Below are 20,376 nucleotides of genomic sequence, written 5' to 3' on the forward strand. Positions count from 1 at the left end.
GGAATATATGTGGTATGGTAATTTTGTGAAAGGAAAACCACTGGTTCGCAAAACGGTGCCATTATTTCGCACGCCACTGCATCTGTACATGATACAGCAGATGATAATGGTAATCATTAAAGTACTAGACTTCTTCTAGCAATCGTCTGTGGAAGGAGGTGGAGGCTAAAGAAGACAACTTCTTGCTGTTACCATGGATACATGTGCAGCAGAACTCACATGATGATGATGATGAGGATGATAATGGTTATGAAGATATAGCTAGGAATGTTATTGGACATACCAAATTTATCAACTCTGGCAACACCACGCACAGCCATGTACAACATGTATATAAGAATAACTAATACATTGGTAGTCATAATATGTTATATACAAATGTATATCATTTCCAGCAAGAGTTTTAAAGGTGGAAATATTGACTGTGGATGATAATTGTTACTGCTCTTCATGATATCCATATGCAGCGCACAACAAATGCATCATGACACAATTGTTAATGTTAATATGACAGTCTAATTAAAGGCATTGTTTAACAATGTTTGCTTGTTGTAAAATACATGAGCTGCATTATCCTACATGCTTCCAAATTCACTTGCATCATGTATTAAGAATGATGGTTAAAAAAAATAGGAAGTTGAAACTCAGGTAGATGCTTCAGAAGAGTGAATATCTGGCACTGGATTTATCACACTTAATCCACCCCCCCCCCCCCCCCCCCCCCCGTATAATTTTGAAATGAACAATTCCAGAAAAGTTTACTGTCTCTGTAATATTTGTTCAGAGAATTCTGCACAGCCCAACTTTCACAAACTTTTGTATGCTTGACTGTCCCTTTATCCATCTCTGAATATCGTCACACAGCTCAGTTAAAACAGAGTTTTTTTTTTTTTTCTAATTTTTTAAGTGGTGAGCCAGTATGATCACATGCACTTACTGTCTTCAACCCAATATGTTCCTGGTGAAATCTTCCTGCAGGAATTAAGGAATTATTATTTTTTTGTTGTTGTTATCATTCAGTAAATTGGCACCTCGAATATTAACTGCAGGGCTCTACATTAGTGGCGGTCCCGTGGCCTGGGGCCACTAAAAAGTGACGTTGACCTAACAAATTTTCAAAAAAAAAAATTTCTTCTGGTTGCCTAATTAGGCAGCTAGAATTCAAAATGAATTTTTACAATTCTTTATATTCCAGGTCACTCCATTTCTTTTTTAGGCCACAAAAATTTAAAAACCAAAGATCTTAGTGGCCTGAACGGGCCATCAGAGAAAAATGTTAGTGTTGAGCCCTGCCTTTTGCTGTTCATAGAAAGGTTATGGGAATGGATTAGATTCTGTAAATCTGCGCAAAACCAAAAAGAAATTGTACAAAAATTGGCAAACAGTGAGAGAAACAGGAAATCTAATCTTTCATAAGTTGCCAATTTGAGGATCAGTTAAAACTTCACAAATGACTGAAATGTCTGCAAATAACACAAAGACAACTGTTTTACTCTACCTTACAGAGCACTGACAGTAAGAAGTATGGAATCATGGTAGTGAAACACAGCATGTAATCACAAAAGCGTGCTACTGGTTTCTGGGATTTGAGGGGTCAAAGTTAGCACTTCTATGTCCTTCGTGACCGTCCGACAAACAATGGATACCCGATGCCCAGCTGCGTCCCAGACAGCCTCACATACACTTCCTTCCCATTTGCTCTCTCTCATAGCTCTATCTGGAGGTGTTCCAAGAACATCTCACACTTCCCCCTTCTGAAGAGAAATATTTACAATATTCCACACGAGGCACTTTAACCCTGTAGCGTACTGTTCGCCAAATGGCACGTACGCATGCTCGTGGGGTACGCTCGTGGGGTGCTCTCTCCGTCGATTGGCACAGATGCCTGGAAACTAATTGTCAATGAATGAGATTACCTACTTACTCCACTTTTAATCACTATTGTGTGACAGTGGCCTTCCCGTTGGACTGAGGCACATTATTGCACGTGAATGGGATTACAAATCTACAGCCAAGTCTGGTATGGATACATTTACTGAATACCATTGAAAAAAACTTGGCAAGCAAGCAAGCTGAGCGAGGTACCTGGGCACACTAAAAGGTTAACAGACATGTAAAATCATTTCATTTATATGTTTTTATTTATGAGTAAGAATCAAAGAGTAACCAAACCCTTGGCATATTCATACAATGGGTGTACACTAAGCATGCCACATTCTGACTCAATGGGAAATTGCCTCATCCAGTAGTCAACGTATTTTCAACATGACTCCATTGTTCAATCAGTGGATTTCACAGTTAGCACTGTTCTTTGGCCATACATGACCTTATATCTGCTCATGGCTACAGCACAGCCACAAAACTCATTTCTGCATCTCCATGGTATTTCTCTTCTGAGTATTCTGGGAGAAATTCAGCCAAAGATTCAAGAAAATGCTTGATATACTTTCAAATACAAATTGACAAAATTGAAAAAAGAAAAAGTTTTAAAATGTTGCTTTTTCGACACGTCACAGGTAGTGAATCAATAAATTGTGCAGACTGATATTCATATTTGATTAGTGGTTTATAAATATCAATAGAGCAACAAAAAAAAATGGTAAAGAAATAACTATAAACCAATATAAAAAAATGACAGTCATACCTGACTGAAAGCACTGCAGCAGCTGAAAATATCTTAAACTGACATACAAGTAATCTGCATAATCCCATGGCAGAGAAGTGCATATATTCAATGTAAATTTTACAAGTGGAACTCACTCACACACAGATATCATGAAGTTGTGGAAGTCTGTGCCATTACTTTATTCCACAGAGCTGGCAAAGGGTAAATAAACTATTAAATAAAAGTAAGACAATGCTGCAAAGTTTCCTCTCCAACTCTCCCAAATATCCCCAAGCAGACAAACAAAGATGAAATAAACAGAAAGTCTAAAAATGTCTCTCCAGTGTTTCAGATGAAACCCACAAAGTAAATAAAGCAATCTACTATCAGAGTTCAGTTTAAGTTTAACCCACACAACCAAAGTAACGAATCAGATGAATAGTTCAAGATAACTGAAAATGTGAATCAAAAGGCACAATAAATCTATTGAAGCAGATGAGCTGACAATGATCTACAGCGCCAGAATGAATGATGTCATATGAATAGGTATATTGAAACTACAAGCAAAATAAAACGACAAAATAATAGATTAAAAATGAAAAGAAACTTGTGCTATCTAAGGAGCAGCATTGATGTATCCCTTACAAATTTGACTGTGAATGCTGATGAATACAGGAAATGATGAAAGAAATTATCGTGACCAAATGAGAAGCTTTTTAGATATGGGAAAAGTAAACTCGCAACATCAACAGAAATGCCGTGGTGATGTTTATGACAAAGCACCATTGATTAGTATGTTTGGGTATGTGTTTAGAAATAAATGTACATATATAATATATGCATGAAATTGCATAAACATATAGGTATTGTATATATACAAGCATAGAAGAGCATATTACAAATACATGACTCCTCTTTTCCCGCAGATAGCATAAAATGATAGTTTGTGCTTACGTGGTAGTAGAGGGGGCTGCTCACCACTCAGCGGTCTGATGGGCCCTGATTGGTCCAACAAGTCATGAATATGCATGAGATATTTTGTATTCTCTAACTCAAAATTTAGCTTTCAAAATGTACATGTTGCCCCCTAGACATGTTGACTAATTCTAATGAAAGGTTGGCATAGTAAGGAGCTTTAGATTTGTGACGCAGATGTTTGAGACGACAATTGCATCGGCCATTCTCCTCTCTTCCCGCGTCATGTTGCAAAGTAGCTTTAGATTACACGGAGATGCAACCTATACGAAGTAAAATGGCGCCCCCATATGATCGATGCATCAAGTAGGTCTCTGTGTCATGAATTGAGCGGATAGATAGCCCAGAAAGCATAGTGAAAACTCAGACGATGCGAGCTATAAATAGATTGACTCTGATAGGCAATTTTGCGCATGCTCATAACAGTTTTTTTTTTTTTTTTTTTTTTTTTTTTTTGGGGGGGGGGTTGCCTCTGAATGTCTGCGTCACGAAAATCTAAAACCCCCTAATATCTGATAGGGATACTTACAGACAGTATTTGTTACGGAGGATAATGTGAAGGAAAACTTCTATTCTGTATTCAAGTCAAATTCTATATGAGTGACATGAGACGAATGGAACAAAAAGCTTCATTGGACTTAAAAAACGAATATGAAGTTAAGGAATTTTTAAAGTTGAACATACTTCTGTGAAATGAAACTACTGATCAAGAATACAACTTTGGCATTAAAATGATGAACAACTCAATATGTAAAGTTTACTACAATTGTAATAAAACCTCAGATACTACATATCTATGACTGATGCTGTATCTGTGTAATATATAATTATATTTCTTTCTATTCTTCATAAGCATTTAATGAGTGATATTCTTTTTTAAAAGATCATCTGAGCCCTCCCTTGGTAATTTCATTTTGTTTATTCCTGTTGCAGAATTTTACAGGCTTCCTATTAATTGCTAAATCTGTATCAACTGAAATCTTAAATTGGCTCCACATTTCACAAGATGAAAGCTTCCTCTATCATTCTCAAATGTGCACTTTTTTTTTACATTTCTTTGTGATTACGTGCAGCTTCAATAAATACACCTAGTTTCATCTACACTGTTTTCCCAGTATATGATAATTTTATGCAATCATATTAGAGTTGCCAATTTGATAACAAGACCATAGCTTCTGCAGCAAAATTCCCAAGGACTTGGTGGGTTATAAGAGGGCACAATGTACACAAATGTTTATCTACAGTTTTCAACATGTTCCACAGGTTAAAGCCTCTTGCTAACATTTGCAGATGAAAAAAAAAGCTTCAGTGCTTCAGAATAGTTCTAAAATGTAAGTTAGGGATAAAAATAACCAACATGAAAATGTTAATCAGTATAATCATTGGTAAAGTATTGTTGAATATACAAAATGTGAACAATTTAGTTTTATTAAAAAAGGTTTCGAGAATAAACCGTCACCAAGACACTTTATTGAGAAAACTTGCGATATCTCGTTATATTTGCAGCTTTATTGTGAAATTTTTGTATGGTAGGGTGTTTTGTGATACAACTGAACTATACATATGCATCAAATGTGACAATTCATACATTTTTTTTTTTAAATTTAATCACTGCTCCCAATATTAAATAGTGGCTTTAATACAAGACAACAATAAGCAGGACAGTCCTCTAGAAATACTGTACAAAATCCCAGCAGAGAATTTGAGGAATGAGAGGAAAGGAGTCCACTCCACCACGAGACAAATACTAAAGCTGCCAAGAAGTCAAGATTAAATGCGGAATCCCACAGCAAAAATAATCATCCCCATGCCAAAATAAAGAAATACCATGAGAACTTAACGTGTTCAATATTCTACATGTACATCTGCAGTGTTGTTTATCAAATGTACCCTGTATCATCTTAACACAAACTGAAACATGAAACAGGGTGAATGTGTTGGACTGAGAATGTGGCTACTCTGAATTAAACAAATTAAAATTCAAGTCTGTTTGTTATTAAATAGTCCACTATTATGGCAACATGTCAAGTACAAGGATAAATTTGTTCCTATCAAAGGTTATGTGGAATGGAAGTAAGCACCCAATTCTGGGGGAGCTTCGACATGTATGTGTCCTCTGTGCATAAAATCAAGACTTGCATGAAGATTAGAGGAATGAAATCATGAAAAAAAAAAAAGAACGAGAATGGCATCGTTTTCATACATGAATTAAAAAATAAAAAAGAATGATTTTTGCCAGTCTTTTAGAAAACCAAAAACAGCCATAAAGAACCTACAGCTCCTACAGATTGTATCTATAGGCATACATCTGATTTGTGGGACTATTAGATGATGCGCACATTCAAATCTATTGGTATGTGTTCGCAGTCACGAAATAATATTAAGGGGCTCATTATTTGGTTTATTAAAGATAAGAGGGAAAGTCCTGGAGCAATACCCACTCATAGAGTAATTTGAATACAGCAGCTTCTCTTAAAAAGAACTTGACTTAATTTAGATAAAAACGACTGCATCAGTAATTGATTTAAGTTATTATATGGAATGCAAAATGTGAAAAAAAAAGAGTTATTCGGACTTGCTTAAGGCCAAGTACCCTAAAATACACAAACACACGGATGTATTATGTAAGGGACTAGTGCGATTATCTAATTTCTTTTAAGGCGGGGGAGGGGACCATTATTTAGTTGTTTTGGTCTCAACCGTTTTCCTTGCTCATTCTCATGTCTACCTTCCCTGCATGCTGCTTTGTGAAAGTTAGAAGAAAGGAGAGCAAACAAAGCGGAGTAAGATGGGAGAAAGTTCTAAAATTTTCCAGAATCTTTGCCCCAAACAATATAATGACTCTAACTTCAAGAATATTTAGAAATAATGTCAACAGAGAATGAAATAATGTTGGCAGAAAATACAGAAATGGCTCTGTTATCTGAGTGCTCCATATTCCCCCCGCATCTTCTTGTCAGATAATAACAAGCTTCAGCTCTGCGATGTGAACACTAAGACGATGCTATTGGGCAAAAGAGACAATCGTTTCCATTGTCCATCCGCGAGACTGCGTCGTCTAAAAGCGTTCACATCACAGATCTAAAGCTTGCTAATACATGTAACGACACGCATGCGTATGTTTCGCGTGCGTCTTGTTCCAAGCACAAATTCCCACTAAACGGTCAAGCCTTTTTTTTCAATGCTGAATTAGAAATGGGTTGACTGCAAATGAAGGCAAAACAGACTCTAGAATGACAATAAATGGCATGTCCCCAAAAGAGACAAAAAGGGGGAAAGAATAGCACTGTCTATACATGCGGTATATCACTAGAGAATGTGGACCATGCAAACCCTCTGACTTAATCAGGCTGAAGTCATAGAGAGGAGAAAAATGAAATGCCCATCCTGCGTCACCAGAGCAGATACTGTATACGCCATATATTTCATGGTGTTTTCATCTTCATGCAAAGCTCAAGTGGAGCAATATCCTTGCAATCGACAACTTGCCAAAATGTTGCCATGGGATAAAACAGAAATGCAGAGCATAATACAGTGGACTCCTGTTATAACGAAGTCCTTGGGACCAGCATTTTTCTTTCATTATATCGAAATTTTTAAATAACCGAACAAGTATTAAAGCAATAAAGAACATAGAGCCGATAATGTTGCGGCCTGAATGTTTACTTTGTTGTAACCGGAAGTTCATTATAACGGGAGTGCACTGTACAACAAGGTGGAAAATACAGCAATGGGTAAGTTTTCTCTTTGAAATGGGATAATTCTTATTTCTCAATCCGTCTTTCCTGTGGCTCTCTATTGCAAATTCATCTGCTGTCAAGATATTATTATACAAGTCTTGATTGGTTGATTTATAATAGTCATGCAATATATGGCGTATACAGTATGAAAACAGTATGGAATGAAGTTTGATCTGATTGGTGGAAAAGTATATTTGTGGTTGGTTTTTTTATCTGTCTTGGTTGGCTTACGTGGTAGGATGCGTGGCGGCTCGCCACTTGGGGATTGAAATAATCCTGTTTGATGCGCAGATATATTAGGACGTACATGTTGGAGAAACATATCAAACATCTTCATCATTCCACTGATCAACAAATTTTTTTGAACATGCAAACATAAAAACAAAAAAGCATCAGACATAAGACAATGTGACAAACATTTGGTACAGTCAACATATAGAAATGTCTGAAAACATAACACACTACACATTAAACTTTCCTCAAAATTTAACAGATGACACTGTGGTGAGCATTTCACTGTTGTTGTTTTTGTGTGTGTGCTTATATACATACACATATAATATATTAAATTGTATCAAGAAATAGCCCCTCAATACAAATTGCTCATGGATAGTGTCAGCGACTAGCATTGCGTGGTCTGCTCTAAAAAATGTCCTCATCCAAAGGAAGAGAACTGTGTATGACTTTGTGATGGTTCTACTGCATTGATATGAGCAGAACAAAAGAAAAGCCACACAAACAAAGAAGAGCACCTCAAGAACTATGAAATAATGAACTAAGAGGGGAGCTGTTATTGGTTTCCCCACACTATTAAACCAAACAGCAGTTCTTGCTCACATGTTTCATCAACTTATAAGTTGTATTATGGTGCTTATCTACCAATTTGCAAACAAAGTTTTGGGATTTTTTAATTTTTTTTTTAATTTTTTTTTTTAATCATTGAGCTTAGGCTAGGTGGACAGTGTCTACATGAATTCTTGTGGTAAACAACAAGTGTTTTTAATCCTAGTAGCACCTACTGGTGTGAGTAACACTTTAAAATTTAGCAATATTGTTTCAAAACCAGAGCGCTGACACAGTGCAAGTACTCACAAATGTAAATTAAAGAGTTGGCACACAATGTTTTGCACTGTGAGTGCATGCTACAAGTATTTAAAATCAACAAAGAAGATAGATTTCTGAGAGCTCCTGTGCTTTTGTGAGTCATGAAATGTGTGGATTTCCCCTTTAAGATTCCTCCCCACCACCGTGCGGTTATGACATTTAGCGTGCAAAAAGACACAGCTCTGCTGGAACACAACTGGCAATCACTTAAAGTGATGAAATGATGGATAGAACCTGAGACATGTCTCATCATAGAGGGGGGTTTCACTTTTTAGAGAGAGATGGAAAATGTTTGGAAACTTTTTGTGCCGTCCCTTACCTGACGTCGGTCTCGCGGGGCCCGGGGCTGGTGTTTTCTTCTTGGACTTCTGCAAGAAAATCACGCCCAGAAACTGTTAACTTCGGGAACAACTCATCATTGAAATGAAATAAACATGCATAAAAAAAAGGAAATATTTTCATGTGTCATTCCATAACCTTGCCACTGGAACTTTTCATATTTTTTTTTCCATACTTCTGCAGCCATGATCTATTTGATAAAAGTAAATAACTGCATACGCTGTATATTTAGTGAGTCTAACTTTTCGTCAGTCAGAACTTTCTGATAATTTTGCAAGTGGTTAAATTTGCGATTGTGGAGTGCAGTACCGAACAGAGAAATGTATGCCTGCACATCACATTCTGATCCCCAAAGTTGATATATTCATGTGTTTTTAAATTCACGTATAGCACCCGACTCACAAAATTCACAAAAATTCACCTAGCAAAATATTCAGCATATACAGTAGATGGTTGTTACTTGTTCACTTTTTTCGAGAAAATGAGAAACCTCTTTGTCAGAAATATGAAAGAGCATACAATTCTAAGAGGAATTCAAATTTTACTTGATGAAAATCAGTTTTGAAATGGCTGAGATATCCAAAAACAAAGTCACACAAAGATGCTCCAATAAGAGGCGGGTTCCACCTTTTATTAGGACCTCTTTATTTTTGATATTTCATCCATTTAAAAACCAATTTTCATCAAACAAACTTTGAATTCCTTACTAGAATCATATGTTCTTTTATATTTCATAAGAGATTTCTTATTATCTTGCTCAAGAAGTTGGAAAACTGAAACCCAATCTCAACCAAAACTACACCATCCCTTTAAGATACAAACATTGTAAGGGGAAGTTGGCATATCAGGGCTAAATAGTGCTTAGTGATGAGGTTACAGTAAACATTAGGGTTAGGTTTAGGTTTAGGGTTAGAGTTTGGGTTAGGGTTAGGGTTAGGATTAGGGTCTGGGGTAATTGCCCAGGGGGTAATTGCCCTAGACCTGGAAGTTGGAGTGCAGCCACTTACATCTTCCGGGGGTATCTCCTCCGTGAAGTTATCTGGGAAGACACCCTCCTTGCCGTTCAGTTCGCCCCTCCACCACCCACTGTCTCCTGCATCTTTGTCGAGTACGACGACGATGTCGCCTTTTTTGAGCTGGAGCTCGTCGTTGTTTTTGGGATCGTAGTCGAATATGACCCTAACGCGACATATACCTGGGAAGGGCAAAGAAAGTAAATGTACAATGTATGAGACGCTTTTACCTCATGGTAATGATGACATTACCAATACACTTGTAATAAAAATGAAAGTAATGATGATAACAATAAAAATACTTTTACTGCTGCTGATAATACACTCACATTAATGATACTACTAACTAAATAATGATAATGATAACAATAACACACCTATGATGTGCATACTAAAGACACTATACCAAGGAATGCTTTTCAGAACAAGACGTACACAAGAACACAGTGACAATCCACAAATAAATCCCAATGTCCTTTGCACACAAGGCAGACAATGGGCTAATATCAAATGCTGGTCTTGTAGTTCCTACATCATCAATGGCAGATAAAATCTTTTTTTTTTTTTTTCATTTCAATTTTGGTGATCAAACCACAGGGAAAGTCAGGAGTTATCAAATGACAGCATCACCTCAGTTAATTTGCATATGGGATGAGACATTTTAAAAATTTGCAGCTCTCAATTTCTATTAACGTGTAATTTCGATGAGAACTGCTGACTTTATGTTGCCCAATTTTGCTCTCTCTATTAGACTTGGTGTTGAATTTCCCTGTAATGTTTTCTACAGATTGGAGTATTCAAGACACGAGGTAGCGATCTGGAATGATTTTGAAATTAAATGGGTAAAAATCAGTGCAGTAAAGAATGACATGTCTAACAGACACTTCCTCAAACTAGAGTACACATGACAGACCTTCCCACTGGACTAGAAAACTGTAAAGCAAGAAATATTCGCGGCATGAATTTTTTGCAAATTGGAGCATACAGCCTTTTTTCACGGCAACAAATTTTCTTGAATTGCCACTGGCATTCAATGCATTATAGTGTAGACAAGAACTACTGGTGCATTTTAATTTCACAAATCTTGGCTCTCATAAAATTTGCACATGCAAAAATTACTGGTTTTACAGTGCACAGAGCACTTAATTCACAGACCACACTTTTACCCCAACGCATGTATAATTTATATCAAAGCAATCTTTAGTTTTGCTATGCCTTCTTAACAAACAATGTATAACCCAAAGATATCAGCTTATGACAATACACAAAATGTGTGCATGCAACTTATCATAATCAATTTGGCTTACCATAGGTGAGTTACATCAGTGAATGACCACGTTATGTATAGTTAACAACAAAATTGTTCATACAGTTGTACCCCTCAGAAATTATTAGTTTTGAGCAGATTTCTCACAAGTGAAGGATGGAGTGATGGTGATTGGGTGTCAACTTTTTACTCATATTTGTCTTCTATAAATTGACATTAATTACAGTTTCATCTCATTTGCATAACAATAGAAATGTTGAGATATAACAGCCAATCACCATCACTCAATCCTTCACTTGCAAGAAATCTGCTCAAAACTAAAAATTTGCCAGGGGTATGAATAATTTTGTTGTTAACTGTATATAGCCCTATTCAAGCCAAAACTTGGCTGGTAAAATTACAGAAAAAACAACAGTCAGAAGAATAGCTGATCTTGACCGCGAAAAAGAAACCAGAGAACTGATAAGGAGCTTGACTGTGGAAGGGTGGCTGTAAGATGGATGTAGTGTATGAGAAGGATGACTATGAATGTAATGAATGATACACATTGTTCACACCTACATCATATACAAGTACACTGTATGTAGACAAAATACTTCTTGTACAGACACAATAAACAACAAGATGCAAACCTTTTGCAGAATGGTCGGTGTGGTCCTTCTCTGATTTGGCCTTCTCCTTTTCGCTCTCCTCCGCTTTCCTCTTCTCCTCGGCCGCGTTCTTGTCGGCGCTCGCCTGGTCTTTTCGGAGGGACATCTGTGGGTTTAATTGATACAACTGCCTCAATATTGCACCCGCCACAAGAAACGACGCATTCAAATGGTCAGGACAATGTCATGCAAAGCCAACAACCCCCGAGACTGACATTCCCACACTGGACAATGCGGTCACGTGTGAACTTTTCTTCTAAGTGGTGTTGGATTTGTTCCAAGAATTGAATCACAGCTCGGGTTTCCTTGCATTAAAAAAGAGACGTGAAAGGGATTGAGACAATACCTACACATACACATATAAGTGGTGACACCTGATTTGGGATTGCTTCTCAAGTGTTTGATTAAATATCGAGAATCAACAACCTCTAGCGTATGACACAATGGGTGACCACTACGCTCGATGGGCGAGTTTCCGAAGCTTATCCAACTGCAAGTATTGGTCGTTAAGAAATACAATACCTGGGACTTGCGCACAATCGATTTCACATTCTCACTGCTTGTAAGATGACAGCTATGAGGGACCATAAAATTTGAGTCCAGGTTTCTAGATCTCAATGTTGTTTTGCAAAGACACTTTGGCATCATAACAATGTCACACTGAGCCTGAAAGATTATTATTGATATACAATTGTATGCATACAATTGTATACAGCTGAGCCTGAAACATAATTATTGATATACATGTACAATTGTATGCATACAATTGTATATCAATAATTATGTTTCAGGCTCAGTCTGCCTTTGTTGTGTCGCAAAAGTGTCTTTCACGTTGCAAAGCACCTTCACACTTTTGTTGTTCTTAAAATTCACCCAAAGAAAATGTTGAATTGTTTGTGTTGGAATAGAGTGATTACCATAAACATCGTGGACAGAAATTTGATGAGCACAGAGCAATAAAGTAGAACCTTGGCTGGTATACAATGAAAAATTAAAAATAAACTGCTCAGGTATGGTCAAAACTGCCATGGAGTAGGATCAATAAAACTGAAGACAATTTTTTGCTTATATGAAGAAGTACAGACTTGCACACAGGAGAAAATTTTCAGCATTTGTGAAAGATAGTTTAACAATGGTGATTAAAACTATTGTGCTATTTCTGCACGTGTGAATATGAAACTCAGTTTCACTTCCTGCCCCAAGGCAAGAGGAATTCCTACACTGGTTACATGTATGTAATGGTAATGGTAGTATATGAGATGGTTACACTGAGAGAGTTAAGCTGGTATGACAGAATGAGAACAGACCTTAAAGGACAAGTTCACCTTAATATCGTCGGGTGCCCGTGCATTGGCCGCTAACGCAATACAATTTGTATTGCGTTATCGTCGGTCGGGTGCCCGTGCATTGGCCGCTAACGCAATACAATTTGTATTGCGTTAGCGGCCAATGCACGGGCACCCGACGAATTATACATGTATGTGGATTGAGTGAATGCAGCAATGTCAGTAGAACGCATCGGTGAAAGTTGAGAAAATTTGGACAATCTGTTCAAAAGTTATGAATTTTTTAAAGTCTCTGCACAGTCAACGCTGGATGAGAAGACTAAAACAGTTTGTGATGTCACATGTGTAGAACAAAATAAAGCTACTCTCTGTACTTGTTGGGGGCTAGGTAATCACATACACAGCAATCATTATCAACTCTACAAAATTTTAAAAAGGGACTTCATATATCTCCACGAACAGCAAATACAACATGCTAAAGAATGATAGAACTAACAATATGGTTTACTCTAATGCTACCACTAGCATGTTTATTCACCAGCCTGCTTTCTTGTAGGCCTAAAAGCAGGGACTAGATCACAAACAATATACTTTTCTGACAACGTGGTTGACCATCACACTCGTCACAGACCAAATTACCACCATCTCACTCAGTGGGAAGGGGAGGGGCTTGTTAGAAGGGAAAAATGAAGTTAGTGGGCATGGCCACTTATCTCGGCGCCTGTACAGTCGTCGGATGAAGTCCTCATCTGCATGTCGATCTCTTCCATGGGGTTGGGGTGTCCGTTGAGCGGTCTGTCTGTTTTCACTGCCATATTAAACACTTCATCACCATCACTGTCCATTTTCTCCATGCCAGATGGGGCACTCTGACGTTATTATGACACCAGTTGACTATTTGGAGTATGTTACTCTCCTAATTGGGGTTAACTCTGGCTTTTATATAGTGATGCAAAGTTTTTCATCTTGTGCCGCCGCTCATCAGTGCAATTACTGGGAAAGTTAGGTCGAGATCATCATTGTTGTCATGTTTACAGAGTAAATCTCGCTAGCAGAATCAGCGTCAGTGTACATTTAGATTAGTTTTTAACTAGGAAGGGATATGATCTAACATGGAAGGGCTCTAAACCTAATATCTCAGTCATTTCCCACTATTATCAAACTTCCTCAAACTTCCAAAATAGTCTAGTCTGAAGCTGCTCCCATTGTGCTCGTACCTGTCCTCTCTCAAACATGGTCTTTTTTAAGGTAATTTGACTATCAAACGTACTTCCCTTCCTGAAAAAATTTCATGGGCTAAATCTTATCTTGGGGTGTGGTGTTTGCTGAAAATAATTTCTTATTGGTCAAATGTTCTATTAGCTCCTCCCATTCATTTCTGTGAAAACTCCTTTTCCATGATTGTTACAACCGAAATCACACTGAGAATGATTGCACAATAGAACCAACACATTCTGTTCAGGCAGTTTATCAACAGTGATATTTCAGGTACAGACACTAATCTGTAAGTATAAGTACTTCATGATCGCTTTCATACATGTGTTACGGTCGAACGTAAAAATAACAAATTCCATGTAATCCTCTGGAAATGTCCAAAGATGATGTGTGATGGACAGATGAACGATCCTCAATGAACCAATTAATGATCCCTCAGACATGAATCAATGGGCTCAGGTTACTGTAATCCAAAGTAGAAATTCCCAGCGATACGTGTAGAATCCAGATGTTGTGATGACCGCGTCCAGTCAACGTGTGAATGATGATCCAGCAAATAATCTCCAGCTAGGAATCCAGCCAGTCAAGGCTTTGATGTAGCAATGTCCATAGACATGAAAATGGAGTTGGTCACCAATGTATAGGTGAATCAATTCTCAGCAGGCAATATGTCTCCCAGGCCTTTAATATTTCCACAGAATATAGCAGGTCAGCAGGTAACACATGACTGATTATAGCAAGTAAATTCAGAGCCAGAGGTGACATGACTTTCAGAGCAGAGTTGTTATGTACTCTGCCTACTTCAGAATTTATATGGCATATATAGGTTCCTTCAACCTTCTTGAATGTTCTGTAATGATCTCCAACCTAGGGCTACATACTTGTGAGCTCAAGATCATTCTAGACACCCTGACTCACTGTCTAGTGATGTGCATGACATCATACCTGAAAATAGCTACCAAAAATAACTGGGCTACAAGTACAAAGTACAGTGTACTATATGTATTGCATCACTCAGCCAAATATGTAGGCACTTCCTAGAATATTCTGGATTGGGTGAGTTCTTTCCTTTCGCATGCATGTAACAGCAGCTTTACAAGGAGAAACTTCTCCACAAATCTGGTAAATCTGGGCAACTAGGAAAACATGACTGCAGTGTTTTGTCTTGTTTTTTCTTATTTCTTATGTGCCAGTAGCCATCTGGGCTACATGTATATTAAAGGGGATGGCTAGTAACCGATCAGTGGGAATCATTGGGAATGCTGAGGGATGATTGTTCCAATCCTTGTGAGATTCATTTAAGAGTACATTATATATCTACTGTTGTGTGAAAATTATTTGCTTCAGAATGGTCTCATATTCAAGTAATGTGCAGATTAATGCCCCGTCACTGACCAGGGACGCTTACCTGGAAACATTAAACTGCACATTACTTGAATATGAGACCATTCTGAAGCAAATACTTTTCACACAAGTATAATGCACTCTTAAATGAATCCCACAAGGATTGGAACAATCATCCTCCAGCATTCCCACTGACTCACTGATCAGTTACTAGACATCCCCTTTAAGGTGAACTTGTCCTTTAAATTCAAATTTATATCACATTCACTCTAACATTTACATTATAAATGAAGGATGTACTCACAGAAAGGATAAGAATAAATCAATCCACAGAAAAGGGGAGGTTTTAACCCATCTATTGCAGCATCACCCTCTTTAGCTTGTTTAGAATCTTGTCATAATGATAGCAACAGCCTCAACCAGTTCTGTATACAATATTATGAAGTTCTCATAAACTTTGTAAAGGGACAAACCAGGTTTCCATAGGCATTGGTTTATCATACACTAACAGAGATGAACAAGAGCTTTCAATAGAAAGAAGTTATTGGTAAACCTAAGACACCTCAAAAAATTCAAATAGATTGAAAAGAAAACTCCCATTTGTCACTTCCAACACAGGTATTACCTGTTGCTGTATTAGGAATTGGAATGATATGTGAACCGTCACCACAGGACCCTGAAAATGGTGCCACTAAGTATCAATTTTCTGATACTGGTTTCATTTGTTACATTCACACACAGTTGCCAAACTTGAAGTTTAGGTAAAAAACTTAACTATCGATGATTAGCTCTACTCGTGAATTCACGACACGGGTTCACACACCCACCTAAACTTTAAGTTACAACTTACATGGCGTATTGTATGAGTGAGCCCCACTTGATGATTACAATGTCAATGAAAGTGCAGAGTCTTTGCTACATGACCTTGTGCCCATACAAAATAGCGCAGCAAATGAGACGCGAGGTTCACGCTAACTCACAAGCTCGTCGATTATTGTGTCCACAAGGAGCAAAACTACGAGTGGGGACCCCCCGTGGCTCATGGAGAGAATGTAAACCCTAAGATGTCCCGTGGTTCTAATCATCGACTAAACTTTAAGATTGCCAACTTTTGAGTGCGTCCACACGGTGCTAAACTACAAGCCAATCATCAAGAGTTAAGTTTTTGACCTAAACATAAAGTTTAGGAACAGCGTGTGAACCTAACTATTGAATTGCCCAGATTTTATGCTCTCTAGTGGTCAAATAATTTGTTCTGTTTTCTTTCTAACAACCTACCACTGATTTGTTAGAATTCCAGCCACCAAATGAAGGGTTTTGAGAATATTTGCCTTTTAGCAAAGATGCAATAAAGCGTGCAAGAATTACGCATTTGAACTCAATACTCAATTCAAAACAATAGTTGCAAGTTTAAAAATATTGTAAAACATTCTTAGACTAAATTTCTGGTAATGGGGTTGTAAAATGTTTTGAACCTTTCATGTTAGAACACCTATCAAACATTTCTTCTGACCATTTCGGGGGTTAAAATCCCTCATTTTAGCTGTTTTCTTCATTTCAGTGTCTGCAACTATATCAGGCTTTCATGGCAATGTGCCACACACATTTTATATTTTAGCACTCACACCCAATGTAAGTTGTACATCTTGGACATGTGGATGCCGCTGGACAATAATATAGAAACGTCTTCAAATAATATAAATTATGATGTCATTTTGATACTTATGAGCTTTCTGGACTTTCAGTCTTTTTCATGGTTGTTCAAAGAATGATTCAGCTTTTTTTTAAAGGCTTTGGTAATTGAAAAGATGTAACTATGGTACTTTATGCAATGTGGTATTAGGTTCTGTGAATAACTTGTGTTATACAGTGTAAATACAATGGAATTGTGTGATCTGATGTAAATAAAGACGTTGGTTAGATATTGTCTCAACTTGACAGCTACAGAAACTAATCTAACATATGCTCAAACTATTATATATAGGGTATGGCTATAGATAAATGAGTTTGGCAGAGAAAAACAAGAACAAAAAAAGAGAGAGAGAAAGAGAATTAAAACTGAGCTAAACATCCCTCTAAATACCTGCACACGGGTGGGTAGATTGTTAGGATATCAGGAAAAAAATTGTAATAATAATTCTGAAATTCCTCACCCTCTTCAACGCAAACGGGAATGGCTCGGATTTGGGAGTACCTACATCTTTACTCGGGGCGGGAGTCTTCCTCAGGTGGGGCTGCCCACTTTGGAAGATGTTACCGAACCCCATGCCGGAGCTCTTGATCTTGGACTTCGGCGGCCGCTCCTCCTCTGCGGGTGTGGTGGCGGCCCCGGTGGCAGCTGATGGACCCGATGCTATGGTAGTTTTAAGGGGAAAAAGGGAAAAGAAAAGAAGAAAATCAATGAAAAACCTTCATTTTCACAAGACAATGCCAGCCAAAAAAAGTTTTGCTTGTGGTAATTTGTGTATGACATCCTTTGGAAATGATGACACAAGGCCCTAGAAGCCATGCCCCCCCCCCCCCCCCAAAAAAAAAAAAAAAAGATCTTTTTACATAACATCCCTGTTTTGGGGGACAACTTGTGACTAAGGCCAGGAGACTTTGCATGGTTATTATGAAAGTTTTGCTTGTGGAACAAAAAGATAAATCACATATTCCTGTTTTCATTGTTTTCATCACAGCCAACTCGTACACAGTGTGTGGGAACCTAAGACAGCCCGAAGAAAAGTATCATCTGTTGAAGAGGGAAATGAAAACCAGGTGTGCAATTATACATGAAAGCATAAGACCATCATACAGACTTGTAGCTTTGTCTTAAGTGGGAATGAGTGGGTCCAAAGTTCCACTATCGATGCATGAGTAGGGCACAATATGTTGTTTATGAGCCCCCTCTTCTGATTGGTCAGAAGTGGGGGCATAACCATGACTGCACCCATTCCAGCCATTCATCACATTCCACATTTCCCCATGATCCTCATGTTTGTAGCATGCCAATCATGGATGTATGAGAGTTAAATCTCTCATGAACGAGGATATCCAGTGTCCTGTCTGTATTGCATCTGGGTCGGGATTTTTCACATAGGGGCTGCCACTGCAGCAACACCAATCAAACAATGATTGGTCACTGGTGATGTCATATATATAGGGTCGAGGGCAAATATACCCTCTGGGCAATTACCCTGGACCCTTCCCCTGGCCCTATTCCTAATCCTAATCCTGAACCTAATCCTAACCTTAACCCAAACTCCTAATCCTACACCTAACCCTAACCCTGATCTTTACTCTAACTTTACCACTTGCCAGTATTTAGGCGAGGGGTGATTGCCCTGATACGCATGCGCTATGGCAAACAATGCCCTGTCAAAGCAGTCTTTTTTTTTAATCATCTTTGCAACCATACAAATATTATTTTCATCACTGCAGTACAAAAAAAAAATTACAATTCTTGAAATGAATGAGCTGAAGTTGCTGCTTGGTTATTGTCTTTGGTATATTGTTGTTTGTGATGGTATCAGCCAAGTTAGTGGGCTCCACATGGAAAAGTTATTTTCATCACAGAAAAACAATATCACAATTCCATAAAATTGCTGCATTCATCCATTGAAGTGCTGGACTTTCTACACTATGAATCTGGATCTTTATGTTGAAGCAGAATAAAACACAAATAAATGGATGGATTTAGTGAATGCAGTGCGTTAGAAAGCATTACTAGTAAACATTTGAGTAAAATCAGACAGTCCTTTCAAAAGTTTTGAATTTTTAAAGTTTAAGTGCAGCCATTGCTAGATGAGAAGACTACCATAGTTTGTGACATCATGTATGAAGAAGATACATAATATATTCCACAAAATGTCATGTTTTATGACATTTAACACATTCCCTCGCCTTGTTGCTGACATATGTTATAAAGGGCACTATCATTTCCCCTGCTTTCTGAAAGAGATATGTCAAGTGGTCTTTCATTATGCTAGAAAAGTGAAATTATGTTGAATTTTCCTTATATCTTCTTGACATTGTTTTTCGTAAATGATATCACAAACTGTACTAGTCTTCTCATCCAGCGATGGCTGCACCAAACCTGTAAAAATTCATAACTTTTGAACTGATTGCCAGATTGTCTTCAAATGTTCACTGATGTGTTCTACATTTTGTACTAACGCTGCTGCACTCACTCATTTGAAATGCATCATTTGGGCTTCATTCCCCTTACAAACACAAATTCCTCCACAACAGTTCTCACCTTCAGGCCTCGCTTCGTGCACATCGTCGTCCTTGATGATGTTGACAAAGTTGGAGGGGAACATGCCCTGTTTGCCGTTGATGATTCCCTCCCACCAGCCCTCCTCCGGCTGGTTCAGCACCTCCACCGTCTCATTCACCACCAGCTCCAGCTCGTCGTCGTTCTGCGGGTTGTAGCTGTAGGCCACCTTGGCCCGCATCAGCCTCTTTTTGCTACCGCCCTCTGGAGACGAACGAGAGAGAGAGGGATGGGGGACACAAAGAGAAGTGGGGAGAAAAATATTAGATGCTGATATCACTATACCCATCACATCACCTTAACCCATAGGCCTGAATTCACGAAGGTGGTACAAATGAAACCATGGTTTAAACCATGGACAAAAGCCATGAAGCGCCAATTGTCGCATTGGAATATTTCATATAAAAATCGGTCATTTCGTCGATGAAATGATTATTTTGTAACGAAATTACATTTTGTAACTAACTGAACATTTCGTCCACGAAATGATAATTTTGTTAACGAAACGGTCATTTTGTCAATGAAATGACCAATTTCATAACGAAATATTCCGTGTGACACTTGAGGCTCCATGGTTTTA

The 20,376-nt window shown here is 38.0% G+C and overlaps 1 protein-coding gene across 1 annotated transcript in view; it reads right to left on the minus strand.

Annotated features, from left to right (window-relative positions):
- The window catches only part of LOC139735849 (SH3 domain-containing kinase-binding protein 1-like), a 98,741-nt gene that overhangs the window by 18,247 nt on the left and 60,118 nt on the right, over positions 1–20,376 (minus strand). The window contains exons 4-9 of the mRNA XM_071646595.1: positions 19,779–20,000; positions 17,692–17,891; positions 11,601–11,799; positions 9,771–9,958; positions 8,744–8,792; positions 7,552–7,596 (exon numbers count right to left, since the gene is read on the minus strand). Of these exons, the coding sequence (XP_071502696.1) occupies positions 7,552–7,596; positions 8,744–8,792; positions 9,771–9,958; positions 11,601–11,799; positions 17,692–17,891; positions 19,779–20,000 (903 nt within the window). The remainder of the gene's footprint in view (positions 1–7,551; positions 7,597–8,743; positions 8,793–9,770; positions 9,959–11,600; positions 11,800–17,691; positions 17,892–19,778; positions 20,001–20,376) is intronic.

This window comes from Diadema antillarum, unplaced genomic scaffold, assembly GCF_040938485.1.
Source record: "Diadema antillarum isolate AM-2024a unplaced genomic scaffold, OU_Dant_1.0 seq00000604_RagTag, whole genome shotgun sequence".
Lineage (NCBI taxonomy): Eukaryota > Metazoa > Echinodermata > Echinoidea > Diadematoida > Diadematidae > Diadema > Diadema antillarum.